At 52.1% G+C, this 20,521-nt stretch overlaps 1 protein-coding gene across 1 annotated transcript in view; it reads right to left on the bottom strand.

Moving 5' to 3' along the window:
• Window positions 1-20,521, bottom strand: part of BCR (BCR activator of RhoGEF and GTPase) — a 119,289-nt gene extending 98,768 nt beyond the window's left edge. The window contains exon 1 of the mRNA XM_056113615.1: window positions 19,042-20,521. Within this exon, the coding sequence (XP_055969590.1) occupies window positions 19,042-20,401 (1,360 nt within the window). The 5' untranslated portion in view covers window positions 20,402-20,521. The remainder of the gene's footprint in view (window positions 1-19,041) is intronic.

Raw genomic sequence — 20,521 nt, 5'->3', positions numbered from 1 at the left:
AGGAATAAATGTCTGTTATTTATGCACAAATTACTGTGTCTTCCCCTGATGCATACAGCAGTTGAATGGGCTAAGGCATATGGCTGGATGATGGATGACTGCATTGATAGATGATGGATGGCCAAATGCATTGATTGACAAATGGATAGAGTAAACAGCTCAGGCACGACAAGTGCTTTCTCAGGAATATCTGCTACCAGGAAGCAAGATTCTATTCAATACCTCTGGGCTTGTGGACTCAGGATTTCAACACCAGTTTTCTTTTCTTTTTTTTAAATTAGTGAAACACCATGAGGTACAGCTGTAGACTTACAAACTTTCATGCTTGGGTTTCAGTCATACAATGATCAAGTACCCATCCCTCCACCAGTGTCCATTCTTCACCACCAATGATCCCAGTAGCCCTCCCACCCCCACCTCCCATCCTCCCCACCCCACCTTGCCTCTGTGGTAGGGCATTCCCTTTTGCTCACTCTTTCCTTTAAGGTATTGTAGTTTGCAATAGAAATTTGAGTGGCCATCGTGTTCGGTCTATAGTTTACTTTCAGCACGCGTATCACATCCCGAGCGAGTTCAATACCAGTTTTCTTAAGGTGGGAGTTTATCCACATATCTCAAAAATTAACTTTTTAAAATGTTTTGTTATAAAGTAAATTTAACACATTTTCTCTTTTTTTTGGGGGGTTAGGGGTGGGGACGCAATGCTCAGGGGTTACTCCTGACTGTACTCAGGAATTACTCCTGGCAGTGCTCAAGGGACCGTATGGGATGCCGGGAATCGAACCTGGGATTGAACCTGGGTCAGATATGTGTAAAATAAGTATCTTATCAGCTGTAATACAGCTCTGGCCTTCAAACACGTTTTAAAAAACATCACAGTAACGTGACTGTGCGTGTCCCATCACATAGCTTCAACAATTAGTAACTGTGGCAAACTGTGTTTCAAGGGATGAACATTCAGCCCCAAGAAGTGGCAGGTTGCCAGAAGGGAACAGGGATGTATTAATAAGCTAACTACCTCCCAGCCCAGCTCTGCCACCTCCAGAAACTTCCTAGAGGAAAGAGCCTTCTTGGGGAAAGGGAAACTGATCCTACCTGCCTCACAGGTTCCAGAGAAAAGCTCCAGCAACTTCCTGAACATGAACATGCCACCCACACACAGTTCTGTCACCATATTTCATAATCACCAGCAATTAAGAGGCAGATCACTGTAGAACCAGGGTCAGCAAACTAACTCACATTTTTGTGTCACTTAGGATCTGAACATTTTTTTAATGATTTAAAATGATTAAGTACCTACTTAATAGCACTGGTTTTACCTCTGAGCCACTGTCTAAATTAGTTAGCAGATGGCCTAAAAAAAAAAAAAAAAAGCCTGACAACCACTGAACTGCAGAGCAAAGCAAAGAGACTCAAATAACCTCTGTTGGTTCACGTCCAAGCTTACCATTTCTAAGCTCTTCCAGTCTGAGAATCCGCATGGCAGGGAACACCTAGCTCCCAGCAGGGTGGAGTCGGTTCAGATCCCATTACAAAAGTGCAAAGCCAAACTCAAGAGAAAAATTCCAAGGAAAGGAAGGTGGTCTCTGACTTCTCTGCAAGGCCACCAAGGAGGGAACTATGGAAGTAGGAGCCAGGTGCACTGTAAGTGGAGTCCACCAGACAGAAAACTCTGAAGGAAAATGTGAGTTACCACTGCGGCATGAGTAGCCCACAGAACCGTCAACAGTCTCCTTCCTGCCCTTAGGCCTCCCAGACGGACCAACCACTCCCCAAGACTGGCCAGCTCAGACACAAGACAGCTCCCGATCCAAGTGGCCCTGAGAATCCTCAGGAAAGTATATTCCTTGCAGGAAACGAGTCTCAGACTCAGACCCCAGCTGGGGCCACCAGGCAGGCCACCAGAGGCTATGCGTTCTTGGAGGAAGGTGAAGGAGGGTTCTCAGGCCCCAGACATCCCCCAGTAACACAGCCTAGAGATGAGAGTCACATATCCAAACCTGGGTCTGGAGCAATAGCACAGCGGGCAGGGTGTTTGCCTTGCACACGGCCAACCCAGGTTCAATTGCCTGCATCCCATATCATCCCCTGAGCACTGCCAGGAGTAATTCCTGAGTGCAGAGCCAGGAGTAACCCCTGTGCATTGCCAGATGTGACCCAAAAAGAAAAAAGAAAAAAAACACATATCCAAACCTGCTCATCTTGGTGCTGGCCTTGGCAATGTTGCTGACACACCGGGCTGCCCTCGAGCTGGAAAGATACCAGCTGGCAAGGCATCACCAGGTCCCCCACTGGCAAACATTTGCCTGGACATCATCAGCTCCACCCTGCCTGCAGCTCTCCCTGCTGCTAAGCTACCCACTGCCCAGGGGACACGTGTACTGCCTCTGGGCACCCAAGAAGCCAGCTCTAGGTAGTGAGGGAACAGAGCAAACCAAGCAGCCCAGGATCATCCATCCTGGCTCCCATGAGCCCTTAAACCAACCCCGGGACCCCATTCACCTCAGGCTGCCAGATGCCATCGGAGTTCCACAGAAGAACTACTGGGCCATCTGCCAAAGAGGTTTTCTGAGTCGGGAATTCAGAGTGACATGACTTCGTCGTTTCACTCTGTGTAATATGGGAGAACTAAAAGAGTCATCAAAACACTACTGTGTGGCTTCCTCACTTACAGAGGCCAAAGAGAGTGACAATAATTTACCCAGCACCAGGGGGGCACAAGGGAGCTGAGGAGAGGCTCCGGAGTAGAGAAAATGTCTTCCACAGACAGAGGTTTGATGGGGGCGGGGGCGAGTGAAGAGAGAACACTAGAGCATGAGATGAGAAGTCATGCTCCACATACGTGAAGCCCCTAATTCAATCCTCACACCAGTGAGAGAGACACAGAGAGAGAGAGAGAGAGAGAGAGAGAGAGAGAGAGAGAGAGAGAGATATTTCCGAAGCAGCAGCTGACTGCACAGATAAGATGGGTAACTGAGAACAGGAGGAGCAAGTGTGCAGCTACTCCCTGCTTTATAGTCTACGAGCCACAACAGCCCAACGCCCGGCTGCTGACACTCAGCTGCAGCAAGACTGAAGTTAGACCCAGGCTCTTGGCCATTGCTCACTTTTCCTCTCCAAGCCCATCAGGTACACTGCCCTCGCTCCAAATATGGTCTTGCTGTATCTTCACACCTCCCACCAAAGCTCTACACAACCACACAAGCCACAAAACTCAGGCCTCACAAAACCAGAAGCATCCTGCTGCCCTGGCCCAGCTCCTGCCAGCTTCCAGTGGCTGAGAGCAGCTGTACTCAGCCAGGCAAGCGCCTCTGCCTTCAGTTTGCTCGGAGCGTCTACTAGAGCCAGAACTAACTGGCCCATGTTATCGAGCTAATCTAATTCATGGCTAGGAGGAACAGAAGAGAAGCCAAAGTGCTTTTTCTTCTCTTTCTTTTCTTTTGTGTTCGCTTATCTGTTTGTTTTGGGGCCTCTAGAGGCAGTGCTCAGGGCTTACTCCTGGCTCAGTGGAACATATGGGATGCTGGGAATTGAACCAGAGTCGGGGCATGCAACACAAACAACTACCGACTGCGCTATCGCTTTTCAAATTTAGTTACACGCAGTCCAGAAGAGCAATAAAATAGCAAGTGGTGTGTGTGTGTTTCTGTATCTGTGTGTGTGTTTATGTGTATGTGTGAAAGAGAGAGAGAGAGAGAGAGAGAGAGAGAGAGAGAGAGAGAGAAGAGACACAGAAGTTATTTCTCTAACAAAAGCAAAAGTGCTGATGAAATCACATAACCAGTAGCCTCCGGGATTTTCCTAGAGTCTGAACTTGCAAGCCCCAGCTCAGGGCACTACCATTTGCAAGGAACATCAAGGAACTGGGGATTACGGCAGGACCTAGGATAAGGTCAACCCATCCTCAAGCAAACCTGAACCTCATATCCTGCTTCTCTGGGGGGAAAACCCTGAGTCATAGTTTCATATTTTAGGAGGTGAGACCTGATCGAGTCTTCCATTTTTACACCTGAAGGAATGTTTCAGCGAAGTCCCACACACACACACACACACACACACACACACACACACACAAATAATAATAATGGAGCCAGAAAGATAGTACAGCCAGGACTTGCTTTGCATGCAGTTGACCTGGGTTAGATCCTCAGTGCCCCATATTGTCTCCTGAGCTCCATCAGGAGTGACACCTCAGCACAGACACAGAAGTAAGCCCTGAGCACCACCAGCTGTGTCCCAAAACAAAGATTTGGACTCCGATATGGCAAAAGCATGGACTCCTGTTGACCGCTATGAGGTCCCAGTCAAATGAAAACCCTCAGAGCGTTCCCAAGTAAACCCACAGCCCAGACTTTAATCCACTGCTTCTTTCCTCTCATCTCCTCTGCTATCCCACCCCCTACCCAAAAGCCTGAAAACAACACAGCCCTGAAATGGACGGCCAACTAAAGACAGTTCGCGGTCCAGACCTCCTGCTCCAGATGAGGGCAGGACTGGTCTGGGTGCTGAAGGCCCCATCCTGTGCCTGCAGAACTAGGGTAAGCTCTGTGAGGAAGCCCGGGTCTTATCAGCCATGCCGCCTCTGAGAATCCACTGAACTTACAGAGTGGCCTCTTCACCTAAGAAGAACTCAGTGACATACTCGAGGGACCTCAGGATGCTGGGTGCAGGGGAAAGGAGACAGGAAAGAGAAATGATACACCCACATTCTGTTCTCCTCCTAGAAGTCTCCCCGCGATCACAGGGTGACTGGATCGGACACTCCATTCTGGAGGCCGTGCCCCTGCCTGCCACACCCCACAGTCCACTGTGACAGATTCACAGCACAGAAAGTGGGCCGCGGCCCTGGGCTGGCACGCCGAAGACCTCACTGCCCGGTCCAGCCGTGGGCATTTCTACCAGAACAAAGTGCTTCTCCCAGACTAGCCACTGGCCAGGTCTCGGCCCATTAACCCTCCTGACTTCCTTAAGTTTCGGGAACCTGAAGCTGAAGTCTTAGAGGGAAGGAAATAAATAAGCAAAGGCGACTGGAGATGACAAAGACCTGCTGGACCAGCCTCCAACTCTCTCTCTGGCTCTCACCCCTCCCTCCTCATTCTCTCTCCCCTCCCCCTCCCCCTCCCTTCCTTCCCCTCATTCTTTCTCTGTCCCTCCCCCTCACTTTCCCATGTGCTGCTCTCTCCCTCTCTCCCCCTCTCCTCTCTCCTTCGTGCCCCTCCCACACACTCTTGAGATCTCTCTCATTACCACGCGAGGGGAAACCTGTCCTGGGCTCCTTCTCTCTCCCCTCCTCCATGTGGCCCCCACAAGGGCCCCCGACCTGCTCTGGTCTTTCGCTTCCTCTCTGCCCACTTCCTTATCTGCCAGGCCCGCATCATGCCGCCTGCCCTGGGCTTGGGCACTGGTGCTCACCGTCCTCCCACCCCGGGGTGCACAGGGCCTGGCCTCCTTCCTCCCCGGTCTCACCCCTTCCTGTCAGCCCCTTTCCAGTCTCCCCTTCCCCACCTCTCCTCAAGGCAGCATCGGCCAGTGCCCTCCCACTCCACCCCCACAAGACCAGCGCACAGACTGAAAGCCAAATGCACCTTCCAGAGGCAAAGCTCTAGGGGCACCATTCCCGCTGCTCACCAACCGACCTTCAGCGGCTCCCTCACACCCTCAGAGAAAGCGCTATGTCCTCAGTCTGACCACCAAGCGGTCCCTCCCCCGCTGCCCACATTTTTTTTCACCAATGTTCCAACAAAACAAGTCCTGCCATTTCCTGAGTGTGCTAAATACATTCCAGCCTCTGGGCTCTGTCCACTCTCAATTGCGCTTGGCACACCTTCCCCCACCCCACGCCCTCTTCCCCAGAGACGGGGATGCCATCTGCCCCTCCCTGGAGACTCGTGCTCTGCTCCACATTAGGGTTCTTTCAGGTACCCACTCATCCCAGCGCCCATCCTTGACCGCGGGCCCCTTGCACCCCAGTTAAGGGCTGATACTGAGCCAGCTTCCTGCTTGCCAGGACATCAAAGTGGAAGAAAGCCTCCCAAAGAACAGGTCCGTGTTTTCCTTTCAACTCTGCCTCTTAAAAAACGCTGAATATTTCACACTTCCCAACTCTACACTTAGAATGATGGCAACAGTACATTTCATATTATGTGCAATTTCCCCCATATTCTACAAGAAAGAAAGAAAGAAGGAGAGAAGAGGGACTAGTGAAGCGGGCTCAGCCCAATCCTGGAACAGACGTCAGTTCGTGCGGTCTCATGGTTCTGTTCCTGTGACTCACGTGTGCTGGAAAAAGGCAACTCTTCCAATACAGAGAGCAACTAACTGCTCAGTGTCCAGTCCAGGAAAGAATCCTGCCCCTTCAAACAGAAAACTGAATTACAAGCACAAATACAGACCCTTTTCACCCAGGTTCTTATGGAAAAGAAGGCGAAAAAGGTCAACATCCCTACAGGAGTCACACTTTCTGGTCTCAGAGCTAAGTTATGGGCAAAAAATTAAAATGCCCTTTGTTTGTTGGTTCCACACCCAGAACTGCTCAGGGGATGGAGGATCAAGCCCATGTGGTGCCAGGGAGCAAAAAGCAAAGCCAGGGCCGCTGCGTCAGGGCAAGCACTGCTGTCCTGCCTCACCAGCCCCCAAAGTGTGCTCGCACACACTAGCTCACACACAAACACAGCCAGGGGATGGAGACGAGGTGCTGAACATCCAACTCCTTCATGAAGCCATGTCAGGAGGAACTCGGGATAATAGGACAGGGGGCTGGAGCGATAGCACAGCGGTTAGGGCATTTGCCTTGCACACGGCAAACCCGGGATCAATTCCCAGCATCCCATATGGACCCTGAGCACCACCAGGAGTGATTACTGAGTATACAAAGCCAGGAGTAAACCCTGAGCATTGCTGGGTGTAACCCAAAATGAAAAAAAAAAAGATGGGACCGTAACTGCACCCAGCACAATCCCAGCACAATGGCCCCCATTGGAACAAAGAGGAAAGGTGGTCTTCAGCCTAGCTCACCCCCTCACATCACTTGTCAGTCAGTCGCCACGGGACAAAGACCACCCTCCCTATTCAACTGTGAGTGTCCAGACCAGCTCTGTGAGCGCCTCCCCTGAAGCCTCCAACAACACTCCAGCTAAGGGGGAGCAGGGTCCCCTCCTCCACGAGGACCCTTCTGAGGGTAGGCACTGTGCTGAATGCAGCTGACTTCCCTAAAGCTCTTGTCGGCCATCCGTCCTACAGCAGAGGCCTTGGTCAACTCAGTCTCTTGGGGATTTGCTAGCCGGCACCCTCTTAATCTGATCTCTAGCCTTTGTTGATTTCATCACAATTTTACAAGGTCAGATGGGCTAGGGTTGTGGCCCAGTGATAAAACTCATGCTTGCATGCATGAGGCCCTAGGTTTAATCCCTGGTACACTCTGATGGGAAAGTTCTTAACAAACAAGATCCGAAAGTGGGATCAGCCCACAAGGTGGGAACCACCAAAGTTGATGACTAACTCAACCTTGGGGCCAGAAAGATAGTACAGAGGGTAGGGTACTTGCCCTGTATATGGCTGACCAGGGTTCAATCCCTGGCATCCTATACAGTCCCCTGAGCACTGCCAGGAGTGATCCCTGAACTCAGAACCAGAAGCCAGCCCTGAGCACAGCCAGGTGTGGCACAAAAACCAACCAAACAAAAACACATGCTCAACCACCTTACCATCTCATCCTGTGAGTCCCACACACTCCCAGTTACCTTTGGGCCTCCAACATGCAATGGCCAGAGCAGCTCTCTGACAAGAGGTCCTCTTAGTTCCCAAGACCCACAGACAGGTCTGACCAGCACTCATGGTGGGCAGGCAGAGTGTCCAGGCGAAAACCACACCACACATGAAATAAACATACCCTCAAAAAAAGCAGGAAAGAACAAAGCACTAATATATACTACCACCTGGATGGGTTAGCCTCAAAACCTTATTTTAAGTGAAAGAAGCGAGATACAAAGGGTCACTTGTTACACGAAGCTCTTCAGGTGAAATGCCCAGAAACAACACCTTGACAAGAGGTGCCAGTCAGGAGTTGGGGGCAGAGAGAGGATCAGGGCTCAAGGAGCAGAGTTGCCTTTTGGGATGATAAACTGTTCTAAAATTAGAGACATTTTATATAATTATAAATATACAAAAACAAACCAAAAAATGAAACAACAAAAAAAAACCCACTGCAACTAGATGCTCTAAATGAGTGACTTCTGTGGTATGAATTACAGAACTGTTTAAAAACCACTACCACCACTCCCAGGACCACAGTTCCTTACTAAGGGTGTGTGTGTGTGTGTGTGTGTGTCTATGTGTGTGTCTGTGTGTGTGTGTGTGTGTGTGTACGTATGTCTGTGTGTGTATTATCAGGAAAACCAGAGACTCACCTGTCCTCAGCATCCTGGTCACTAGGAAGGATGGAAACCACCCTTCCCCCTGTATGTTCCCAAGTAAGCTTTCTGGAGCTCTCAAAGAGAATAGGGAAGAAAAAATAAAGTTCCCACTCCACCTATCCACCCCCATGCAGGCTAGCTGCAGTTTGCTGTTGCAGCTCCTCAGGAAGTAGGGGGTAGGATTGGGCCAGGGATCACCGGCCAATGGCATTGGTGCAGTCAATGGCAGAGGTGGCTTTGGGCGGCAACCAAAATGCCCTCCAGCCCTCACAGTCACTGGTTCATCCTGGGGATGCCACATTCCTCACCTATGCATTTCTCCTTTAAAACTAAGTAGTGAGCAATCAACTCACACTGAATGCCCAAGGAGGCAGCTCACAGAGGAAGCCCACATCCTTTCACAATTCAGAGTCTGCCCCATATCCTACAGATACCGCAGCATCCCAAGGGCATCTGACCAGAGCTATGCCCAACTTCTGTCCTCTACATGCCAATTATAGGGCAACATCCCTAGATTCTACACAGAGTCTAGACATGCCAGAGCACTAGTAAATGTTCAGACCTTCCCATCTTCCTCCTGCGTTTCCCAAAGCCTGTGGTTCCTCCTTCTTCTAAGGCTTTACATCCCTGAAAACACAAGCAAAATGGTTCCAAGTCTTGTGTCTACAAACCTGGGGGACACTATGAGAAAAATCAAGAGGTCTCTTTCTTACACTAGCTCCTTGCTTTCAAGCCACATGGCTAAGCGGCACAGAAATGATGCCAAGCAGATTCCATTCTATCCCACAAGGGGTGGCTGTGGTCCCAACGTGGAGGGTTCACATGACACTGGTGTTACCTGGGGCTGATGGAACTCAGGACAAACACACGTAGCTGGCTTTTATTTGAAGACATGATACAGAAAAATACACACTGCACCTTTAAGAACTCCAAAAGGCCCAGCAGAACACCCTGCAACAATGAACAGGAGGGGAACAAAGGTCAAGTCTGACCCTTGGGCACTGCAGAGCTTACTGGCCATGCTTTCTCTGAGTGGGTGAAATGGCCGGCACCTATTGAATTATGCATTTCTCCTTTAAAACCTCTAAGTGGTGTGCAATCAACTCACACTGGATGCCCAAGGAGGCGACTCTGCAAGACAAGCCAGGGGCCCAGACCTCACCCCTGTGGCCACATGGTCTCCCAAGGAGGCAGTCAGCTCCTGGCAACAACAGCATCACGTTCCTGCACCAGGCCACTTCGAGTCCAGCTCTTTTACTTTCAAAGTCTGAGTTCTTTTGGAAACGCTCAGCTATGCTCAGTGTTTACTCCTTGCTCTGTGCTCAGGGATTAGTCCTGTCAGTGCTGGGGGGGGCCATATGCAGTGCCAGGGATCAAACTGGAATTCGGTCACATGCAAGGCAAGCACCTAAACTCCTGTACCGTCTCTCCCAAAGTCCCAAAGTGGTGTGTTCTTTCCCGGGACTTGATCGACATATGTTGCCTTTTCTAGAATGTTCACTACAAGGATACAACCATACATGTCATATGCAGAAAAACACTTCCTGCACACCAGCATTTTCTTTTTTGAAAGATATCATATCAGGCCTTTACAGGGAAGTGAATCCTCAAAAGCTAATCATTTATTTTGTGTTTGTGTGTGTGTAGTGGGGGGGACCGCTGCTCCCAAGTAGTACTCAGGGGGCCTGGAGGTCATGCCCAGCAACACTCCGCTTACCAGCACTGCTCAGGCCTTGTGGTGCCAAGGGCCACAAGAACAGCCACCCTGGCTGTGCTGCGGAAAGGGCACTTCTGAAGGGTACACCTGGCAGTGCAGGGATCCAACCAGGGTCCCTCAACACTGACCCCTGGGCTATCTCCCAATCCCAAACCGAGTTATAAACGACAAGCTTGAGGAGTAGAAGATCCATCCCCTGGGGCTTCGCTGCCCTCGGCTCTGTCGAGCTGTTCCCACCACGGCTGCTGCAGTTGGTCTCCTCTCCTTCCAGTGTCGCCTCACTGTCCCCGGCCAGAGACAGCTTCTTTCTAGTGGCCAGCCACCTGTCACACCTTCCCATCCGAGGTGCGCTTGTCCTTGGGCACCTGCTCATAGTAGACACCATGTCCTCCTCCTCCCAGCCACTACTGAAGGGAGAAGGTGGATGGTCGAACAACATTTCTCTGACATCTCTGTCTTTTTGGACACACTCACCTGAAGGAGGAGGCACCGTGAAGGGGCCCCCAGGGACTGGAGAGAGATGCATCTCTTTCCCGGGTGATGTGCTTTGTTTTGTTCTGAAGTCACACCTGGTGGCGCTCAGGGCTAACACCTGACTCTGCACTCAGGGATCATTCCTGGAGGGTGTGGGTGTGGGGGGGGGGGGGGCAGGGGGGTACGATATGGGGTGCCGTGGATCAACATGCAAGACAAATGCCCTAGCTACTGTGCTATCTCTCCTTTCTCTGGGTGAGTTGCAAAATAAGAGAAGAAAGAACACCCTTGGAAGGTCGTACCTTCACAGACCACCAGTCTGTAAGCTGGCACCAGACGATTCCTATCTTGGCACTTAGGTTTATGTGGCCATGTCCCCACCAGACTGAAAATGACCCAGTGTGGGGTGACAACGACCTGTCTGGTGATACTCAGCACCCTTCAGTGCCTAGCACAGCAAGTCCCCAAACCTGCCTGACTGATCAAGAGGGCCTCCACCTGGGGGTGAGGAAATCCAGCCCATGTCTCCTCTCCTATGATTGGCATCGCTATAGTCTGAGAGAGGGAGGTCAGTGCCAGCCCTGCTCCCCAGCCCCCAACAGCCTGACCTTGGGCAGGTTATTTTAGGTTTGTATTTGCCCCACCCCCTCAGACCCTATCAGTTGAGGGCATATAATTATGATAATAACCCTGCAGCCACTTCACAGGAAGGCTTGAAGGACACATGAAACAACCTTCACCAAAGTCATATTTACACGCGAGTGAGGCATCACAGCCTTTGGGGCTCAGCCCTCAGCAGGCGTGTCTAGGAAACCCACCGGTCAAGTCTCCCTTGAGCCCCAGCCACCACCTTGTCCACAGCCATTTTGCAAGGTCACCGTGGTGAGGACAAGAATCCTAGACAGCTAATTAGCAGGCCTCAGTGTGAGGATTCAGGGAGCTCTCAAGGTTGAGGGGGGAAACCGAGCAGGACTCAGCAGAGAAGGAAAAATAACCCACCAGGTCACATCCAAAGCCAAACACTTTCCTTGCTGCAGCCCCTGAGTCCAGTGCTACTTTTTCAAGGAGGCTGAATCAGAACAGGGAGGCAGATAAATAAAGAGAAACCAGAGCTGGAGAGAGAGGACAGCAGGTGGGGCGCTTGACCCTGGTTTCTGTCCCTTGAACTCCACATGGCTCCCCAGCACCCCCAGGACTGATCCCCAAGTACAGAGCCAGGAGTAAGCCATGAGCACTGCTGGGCTGTGGCCACAAGAACAAGCAAACAAACAAACAAGCTTCAGAGATGAGTTTTATTTCATCTTTAACCCACAAATTCCCACAGCACCCAAGACAGAGCCAGACCCAGGTGGGCTGAGATCATTACCATGACGTCAAACGCCATTGAGGACCCAAGGTGAGGCCTATGCTATGGAATAGAGACGAAGGGCACACCTTCCTCGTCCCAAGGATCTTGCCACCAAGAAGGAGGCCAGACAGACACAAAACTAATAGGAAGTCATTTCAAATATGCATTTAAAGATACAAAGTTAAGGAAGACATCCTAATATAATGAAAGTGTAAGTATGTGTATATGTGTTTTGATTTTCAAAGGACAAGACCATGGGAGGGAAATTCCAATAAGAAATAAAGGTAATTGGGGACTGGAGCAATAGTACAATGGTAGGGTAGGGCATTTGCCTCGCATGCGGCCAACCCGAATTCAATTCCTGACATCCCATATAGTCCCCTGAGCATCACCAGGAGTAATTACTCCTATGTGCAGGGCCAGGGGTAACCCCTGAGCATCACCATGTACAGCCAAAAACTAAAAAAAAGAAAAAAGGGGGAAAAAGGCAAGAGAATTCCCACACCTGACACGTTCAATGAACACCTATGCATGATTGAATGACGTAGAGGTGGGTGTCCTGGTTAAGAAAAGGTAGCTATAGATTGGTATAAAGGTAAGAACAAAATAAAAATAAAGAAGTTAAAATAAAATTTAAAAAGTAATGAAATCACATAGGAAAGGATTTTAGCGGTGGCAGGGCCTAAGGCCCTAACTTTATAGATGAGAAGAAATAAAGGCCATATATGAACTACTAGATCACAGCTCTCCTATGCCATGCTGCCAAACACCATACAAGCTTTAAACTATTCCTAAAATATGCCTGGGGGAGCCAGTACAAGCCATTTCTCTCTGCTGTGACAGCCCTTTTCTACGCAGCCCAATTGGAGACTCACTGAGCACTGTAGGCTGAACTTTGTCCACCCCTACCAAATCCATATACTAAAGTCCTAACCCCCACTACCTTAAAAGGACTATTCGAAGTTAGCATCTTAAATGAGGTGATTAAGCGAAAACTGAGTTGTTGATAGCTGGAAAGACAGTGCAGTGTGTAAGGTGCTTGTCTGGTTTCAATCCTCAGCACCCCATATATTTTCCTGAGCCTGGCCAGGAGTGATCCCTGAGCGCAGAGCCAGGAGTAAGCCCTGAGCAGACCAGTGTTTAGCCCCAAAACAACAACAAAGAAGCGAGAATAAAACTCAGTAATGAATGCGGGCCCTAGTGAGTTGACCCGGTATAAAAGGAGGAAAAGTTTGGATATACAAGCAGACACCAGGGATATGGGCACACAGAGAGATGGCTATGTGAAAAGGCAGGAAGAGGCGGCCACTGCTAGCCAAGGAATAAAAGACTCTGAGGAAGTCAGCCCAGCGGGCCCCTGGATTTGGACGTCCCACTGCCAGAACAAAGTTCTGCTGTTTAAGTCATCCAGCCGTGAACTGCGCTACGGTTGTCTTAACACTGGGCCACTTCAAAACCAGGGCTGTGCCAGCTAAAGGACTATCACCATCACTTACAGGTGATTTGCTCCTCAAAAGAACACACCTCTCAGGGTTGGGAGGGTTAAGGATGAGAATGCTGCTCCGGGCAACTTCAAAATTCTACTGGAGTGAAAGAAGCCAGACAAAGAGCAGAGCAGATGATTCCATTTACATGAGACACCTGCAGTGATAAGCAAAATCTCCAAAACAGAAAGGAGAGACTGGTCCTTGCCAGAAGTTGGGGGAGGAGAGAAGTGATTGCTTAATGGGTCCAGGAGTTGCGGTGATAAGAAAAAAAGTTCCAGAGATTGTGCAACCATGTGAATATACTTAATTCTGTGAAGTGGGTACTTAAAATGGGTACTGAAAATGGTGCCCTGTGTTCATGTATGCAATGTACTTATTTCTACACAAAAATAAAGCTGTAACATGTTACATAAGTGTTTTAATTAAAATCACTTCTTTTTTTTTCCCCCAAAGGAAAAAATCCTACGTGAGTCACAGGAATTGTGAGGGTCAAGAACCGACACGGGGTTCACAGTTAATCTACCACCACCCCCTGAACCCTGACCTAAGAAAAGCAACTTCAACCAAAATGCAGGTCTACTATCTGGCAACCTGAGGCCCCTCCAGGATGACCCCTGGCATGTTCTCTGCCGGGTGAGAAGTCACACATGTAGGCCCTGTAGGCCACAGACTCTCAGACCAGGACAGGAGGTGGCTACTGAAGCCAGAAGCAACAAATGAGGCAAAAAAAGAGTCATGGGGAAGGCATGTTCCTCTGGAGCCGCTCAAAGCAGCAGCCCCAGCTCCCTCCTTAATGACAGGGTCCAGAACGTCTTGGTCCATTCCCAAAATAAGATAGTCACCCTTTCCAAGCCAGAGAACCCTTGTAAAATTTGATCTAGACCCTGCTTCCATCCTGTTGCTGACTGCGGCCTGGGATCTGTACACTGCGTGTCTGCTGATGGACAAGGAACCCATAGTGTCTCCAGGCAAGAGACCAGCCATGCAGCCGACCTGAGGCCTGGGGGACCCGTTGCCGCACCCCCACACGCAGAGCCCTGATTACTCACTCACACTGTCATAACTGGTCCATTCAAGGGAACAACAAAGCAGAGATCATTCTGGCAACAACAGGTCACCAGAGTCCAAAGGGCAAAATTAAGCAGCTTAAGGGAATGTGAAAACTCCAGTGAGCATGCACAAAGAAGCATAAGCCTCGGGTCACATCTCACACGTGACCCATGGACTAGGGCTGAGGAACACAGGCTGGAAGTTCAGGTCTGAACTGCTTCTCCAATCGAAGGGCTGGACAGAGAGGACAGTGAATAGAACAAGGCCTCCCACACAACCAATCCGGGTTCAGTTCCCAGCACCACACTCGGCTCCCAGGGCACTGCTAGGAGTGATCCCTTAGCACAAATCCAGGGTAGCACTGTCACATTGTCCTCCTGCTGTTCATTGATTTGCTTCCTGTGGGCACCAGTAACGTCTCCATTGTGAGACTTGTTGTTACTGCTTTTGGCATATCGAATACGCCACAGGGAGCTTGCCTAGCGGGCGGGATACTCTTGGTAGCTTGCCGGGCTCTTGGAGAGGGGCAGAGAAATTGAACCCGGGTAGGCCGTGTGCAAGGCAAACAAACGCCCTCCCCACTGTGCTACCGTAAAGCCTCAAAACTGCCGGATGTGGCTCCAAAACAAAAAGCAAACACAATAACTCAAATCTAAGAGGAATTCCTCACTGGAAACTTAAGACTGGAAGCAAAAGGACTTCTACCAAGTAACTAATTTCACCACGGACTAATTGATATACAGAAGAATTAAGTTCCTGCAGCTTATTTCTGGTCACAAAAACACCACAGAACTTTTCAGCAAAGATCCAAAAGACTGCTAATATTAAAAAAATAATCTTCAATCATTCTCCAGTCAGTTTATTCCAGACCAGCTAAGGGTGGCCAGAAAGTCCCAACAACTCAGGGTACAAAGCAGGCTGACCAAACCCGGGACAAGGCATCCTCCCAGCACAGGGCACACTCAGCCACATCCCCCTGGACTTGCCCTCAGAGTGGGACCATCAGATATGTGCTCCAACGGCCTTAAAGTGCACATATTTCTGGGGCTGCAGCCTTAGTACAGCAGGGAAGGTGTTTGCTTTGCATGCGGCCGACCCAGGTTCAATCCCCAGCATCCTACATGGTCCCCTGCGTACCGCCAGGAGTGATTCCTAAGTGCAGAGTCAGGAGTAATTCCTGTGCAACACCAGGTGTGACCCAAAAAGCCCCTCCCCCCCAAAAAAAGTGCACATATTTCAGATATGGGAGGGAATTCAGGCAGGGAGGGGGGGCAGTGGTGGAAAAACCATGGAGAACTGGGCAGAAACTCGCAAATTCCTGACCATGGTCCCAGGATTTTTTCCCTTTTTCTTTCATCAACATAGCAATGAAACAACACTGAACAAACAGCATTACTCAAGGACCTGCTGTACATGTTATGTGTATCTCTCTGAGCCAAGCTCCACAGGAGACCGAAAATGAACGAGGAAAACCTGCCTTCAATACACAATCTGTGTTACCATATGGGTACATCTTAGGGAAGTTACACTAGAAGAAACGAGGCAGACAAATAGCCACACAGATACTGCATGATTACCACTGGCATAAGACACAGAGTAGAAAATTCAAAGGGACAGAAATCAGAAAATGATGGTTCACAGGGGCGGAGGAGGGGAAATGGGTAGTTACTACTCGTCAAATGGAATCGGTTCAGTTTGGGAAGTTCCGAAGAGTGCTAGAGATGGATGGTGACAGCTGAACGGCGCAAAGGTACCTAAAGTTCCTGAACTATATCTTTACCTGTAGCTAAAATGGGTCAGGGTGGTCCATTTCATGTTAGGTAGATTTACCACAATTAAAAAAAAAAAAAAAAAGGAGTGGACTGACATGGGTGCCCCTAGGCTTTTGCTCCACAACTTCTCAGGCAGCCAGCTCCCCCTTCCATCACCCCGCACTGACGGCAGACTTGTCAAGGTCTCTCTGCACTACTAGCGCCTCCAGAAGCATCCGTGATCTCTGAATGAGGTGGATTCTTCTCTCCCACTAACTTCTAAGTTCCAAATGGCAAAGATTACTGTCTTTCTAAGCAGTCTGTCCAGAGGGAAGGGTTGGCCTGTGCCTGGGGGGTGGGGTGTCACAGTTAGTAAACCAACCAGGGGGCCTTGGGAGCGCACAGCTGGAAGGACCCCCTGGCCTGACCCAATTATCTTCTTCAGGCACATGGTCTGTTGGGGGAAAAACCCCTAAGATGAAGGTGCTCTTTCCTCAGGATAGCTCTGCAGCCCCACAGGGGCCCAGAATCCAGCTCTGCCACAACCTGAATATGTTCATCCCTCAAGTGAACAGCCCCCCAGTGCAGGGTGACTGCAGCCACCCCCAGTCCAACAGAGCCCTCGCCGGAAGCCCACGATCACTGGGCTGGCACACAGCGGTATGACAATTTAGAAAATATGCTGTGCACTCCTCCAAGGGGGTCCTGAAACTGCGCGATCCAGGGCCCCAGGACTGCGCCGATGCTGCAGAGGGTGACTTCCACCCCCTCCCACACTGTCGTTTTCGTCATTGTTCCCGTGCAGGCCCCGGGCAGCCATCTAAACAACATTAGTAACCGGTCAGGACAGAGACAGATGGCTGAGTCGGTGTGGGATCCCTCCTTCGCCGACAGCCACAAGTCTCAGAGGACCACGCTGGGGACAGAGTGCAAAGCCTCCCAGAGCTCAGACCCCGGAGTTTAAATACCTAACAGAAACGAGAACTTGAGATCTCGAGGACATTCAGAAAAAAGGTTCCAGAAAGTCCTAAGAGTTAGGTCCAAGTTGGAAAATTAACTCCTTGGGGGAGAGGGTAGAGAAGCCTCACATGTAAAGAGGCCCTAGTATTTCCTTCTTTAAAATATAGTGTGTGTGTGTGTGTGTGTGTGTGTGTGTGTGTGTGTAACACTCAAGTCTTTTGCTGAGCACCTCCACTGTGCTAGCCAGAGTCCCCATCTAAGGATGGGGTTGGCCAAACAGCCCTGTCTACAGGGGCCACTGAATAGACAAGCTTGAGGAGCTGGCAGAGGTGGGAGGACCCCCAGAGAGGGTCACTGAAACACTCCCTCCAACCAGGCCCCACTTCCCCCACTCAAACAAGAGACTGCTTCAGACTGCAGGTTTCCATGGAACCCTCTCATTTTCTTCTTTATTAATAACATTTTGGGGGACCCTGGCACTCCAGCTGGCACTCTCAGCCCACTGCTGGTGCCCAGTGACCACAGGGCATAGTTCCATACCCTGGACAAAGTGATGTGCCTGCTAAGCAGGCTTCTGAATGCTACGACTTTCCAGCCTCGGGTACTTCCCTACACAGTTGGGCCAGGCAGCAGGTCCCAGTAGCCATCCACAGCCAGCCCCAGCTGCAAATGAGGAGGGCCCACCACAAAAAAAAAAAAAAGTCTCGACAAAGCCAGGAACCAACAGCCACTGGGTTTCCAGTGTTTCCACAGTTTCCACTGGGCTCTGACCAACAAAGCACATACAGCTCCATCAGCAGAAAAAGAAAAATCAATGGAGCGAGGAATCAGATCCCTCCAGCAAGGAAAGGCCTCCTAGAGATTCTCAGCAGACTCACATCCGCCCTGTCCTTCCCGCGGCTGCAAACTGTGCAGAGTCCTCCGCGCCCAGACCCTTCATTCCATCATGTGAAGACATCTGAGCTCACCCCACCAGTTATGGACGTAACTCCAATGGCATAGCCAGAGAGCCAGGAATCAAATTTCTAGTACAGACGTGAAATCCCAAATAACACCAATAGGTGCTCATCATGCCTGGGATGAAGAGACGACAGATGGGCACCTTGGGAGCAGAAAAACGGAGCTGGGGGATGCCCAGCAGAGGCTGTGGGTGAGTAACGAGCGATGAAGTCGCTCATCAGAGCCAGGCAGATGAGAACGGGTGTGGCTCTGCTTCAGTCCAGGATACAATCTTCACCTCATCAATTTTCAGAGGTCCACTGAGTCACAACTGACTGCCGCCTAACTTCCTCCTGAGGCATATTTTCACCTGCTCTGACTTGCAAGCAAACCTGACACTTCCATGGCTGGAGAGCAGCTCACACCTCCTGGATTCCCCAAACGTGTCACATAACCCTTCCAGAACAGGCACTGTGGGGCGATGGGAAAGATCGATTCCTACACAGAGTTTTTGGCAAAAGTGGTCATTCGCCGCCCCCATTCCCCGCTAACGCCACCATCACTGCCTCCCCTGCATGGATCACAGTGACACTGAGGTACTCAGGGAACCCTGCTCCCAACTCAGAGTACTTTCAGCAGAAGCTTACAGTTCTAGAACCAACAGAACAAGCAAGTCACTGACCACCGCAATCCCATGCCAAAACAGGAGCGAGGAAGGGTTCTGCACCCGGGAAGAAGAGAGGGACGGAGCGCAGAACCCGAGCAAAACCCTTCGGTGGACCACAGCATTTCTAAATTACCTCCAGACAGTCTTCCCTCTCCAAAAGCCCTTTTCTGACTTTCTACCCATCCACGGGGGGAGGGACGAGGAGGGGCGTGGAGGGCTCGGGGTGGTGGTACCCACCTGCATCTCCATGAAAGGTGCCGTCCTGCCTCCCCGACAAGCTGTCCCCATCGCTCGGCCAGATCTGCCCCGTCTTGCGCACCCCCACGATGGTGGCCTCCGACACCACGACCTGTCCCTGCCGGTGCCGCTTCTGGCACTGGGGCGTCGGGGGGCTGCTGCTGTCGAAGGACTGCTGCGAGTTCTGCGAGGGGGAGCGACTCTTGTCGCGGAACATGCGGTAGGTGGTGGGGCTCGGGGACACGCGGCTGGACTGGCCCGAGGAGAAGTCCTCCTCGCTGGACGTGAGGTTCTCATTGGAGCTGCAATCGGGGGTGTAGCCCCCTCCGCTGTCCTCGAAGCTGCGCGGCGAGTAGGACCTGCGGGGCCACGTGAGGCGCCGCTCCTGCTCCGACGTGCTCTGGCTGCGCAGGAGCGGGGGCCCCTTGCCCTCCCCGTCCCCCATCAGGCCCCCCACGTAGATGCTCTGGTAGGGATGGTACTCCAGCGGGGGCCACGGGGGCTTGCCGCCGCCGTTGGCGCTGATCAGGTTGTCCTTCAGGAAGCGAGGGTTCAGCTCGGCGTCCTCGTAGTCGCCGTCGACGCCGCCGCCGCCGCTCTCCGAGGTCCGCGCGCCCCGGTAAGCGGGCCGGGGCGCGTCGGCCGGGCCGGAGCCGGCGCCGAGCTGGGCTTTCTTGCGCTCCATCTGCATGGCCTGGCTGCCCAGGGAGCTAATTCGGTCCGACACCTCTTTGTCGTTGACCTTCACCAGGCCGCGTTCGTGGTGAAACTCGACGTTCACGTAGAAGGGCTTCTCGCCCTCGGCCGCCCCGGCGGCGGGCTGCCCGTGGCCCTTGCGGATCCTCTCGAAGTTGGACCTGAGCGCCGCGACGCTGGTGGGGGCGCCCCGCTCGTCCCGCTCCCGGTCCCGGTCCCGGTCGGCGGGCGCCGCGGACGCCGAGCGGCGGGCGGCCGCGGGCCTGCTCCTGCCCGGGGAGCCCTCTCCGTCGGGCCGCGCGTCCGGCTCCTCGGCGGCGGCCGGCGGCTCCGCGGCGGCGGCGGCCGCGGCGTCGGCGGGCGAGGGCGGCGGGCGCGGCGCGGGCGCGCGGGGCTCGGCGCTGCCGTCGGGGGGCGGCGGCGCGGCGCGCCTGAAGCCCCAGCGCTGGCGGTCGTAGCTCTTCTTCTCCTTGGCCAGCAGCGTCTGCAGGTAGATCATCCGGAAGCGCTCCTGGTTCACCTCCTGCTCCAGGCGCCGGATGGAGGCCTTGCAGCGCTCCAGCTCCTGCTCGATGTCGCCCACCGAGCGCAGCTCCATGCGCGGCGGCTCCGAGTCCGGGAACTGCGCCTTCCACGCCTCGGCGAAGCCCACCGGGTCCACCATGGCGCGGCCGCTTCCTCGCTCACCTGCGCCGCGCGGCTGCGAACGGGGCCCGGACTCAGCGCCGGCGCGGGCGGCTGGCGACGCGCGGCCCGGGACGCCGGCCCACGACCCCCATGGCCC

The sequence above is a fragment of the Sorex fumeus genome, unplaced genomic scaffold (assembly GCF_029834395.1).
Source record: "Sorex fumeus unplaced genomic scaffold, SorFum_2.1 ptg000021l, whole genome shotgun sequence".
Taxonomy (NCBI): Eukaryota; Metazoa; Chordata; class Mammalia; order Eulipotyphla; family Soricidae; genus Sorex; species Sorex fumeus.
The sequence above is the reverse complement of the archived record's forward strand: the minus strand, read 5'-3'. Positions and strand labels throughout refer to the sequence as shown.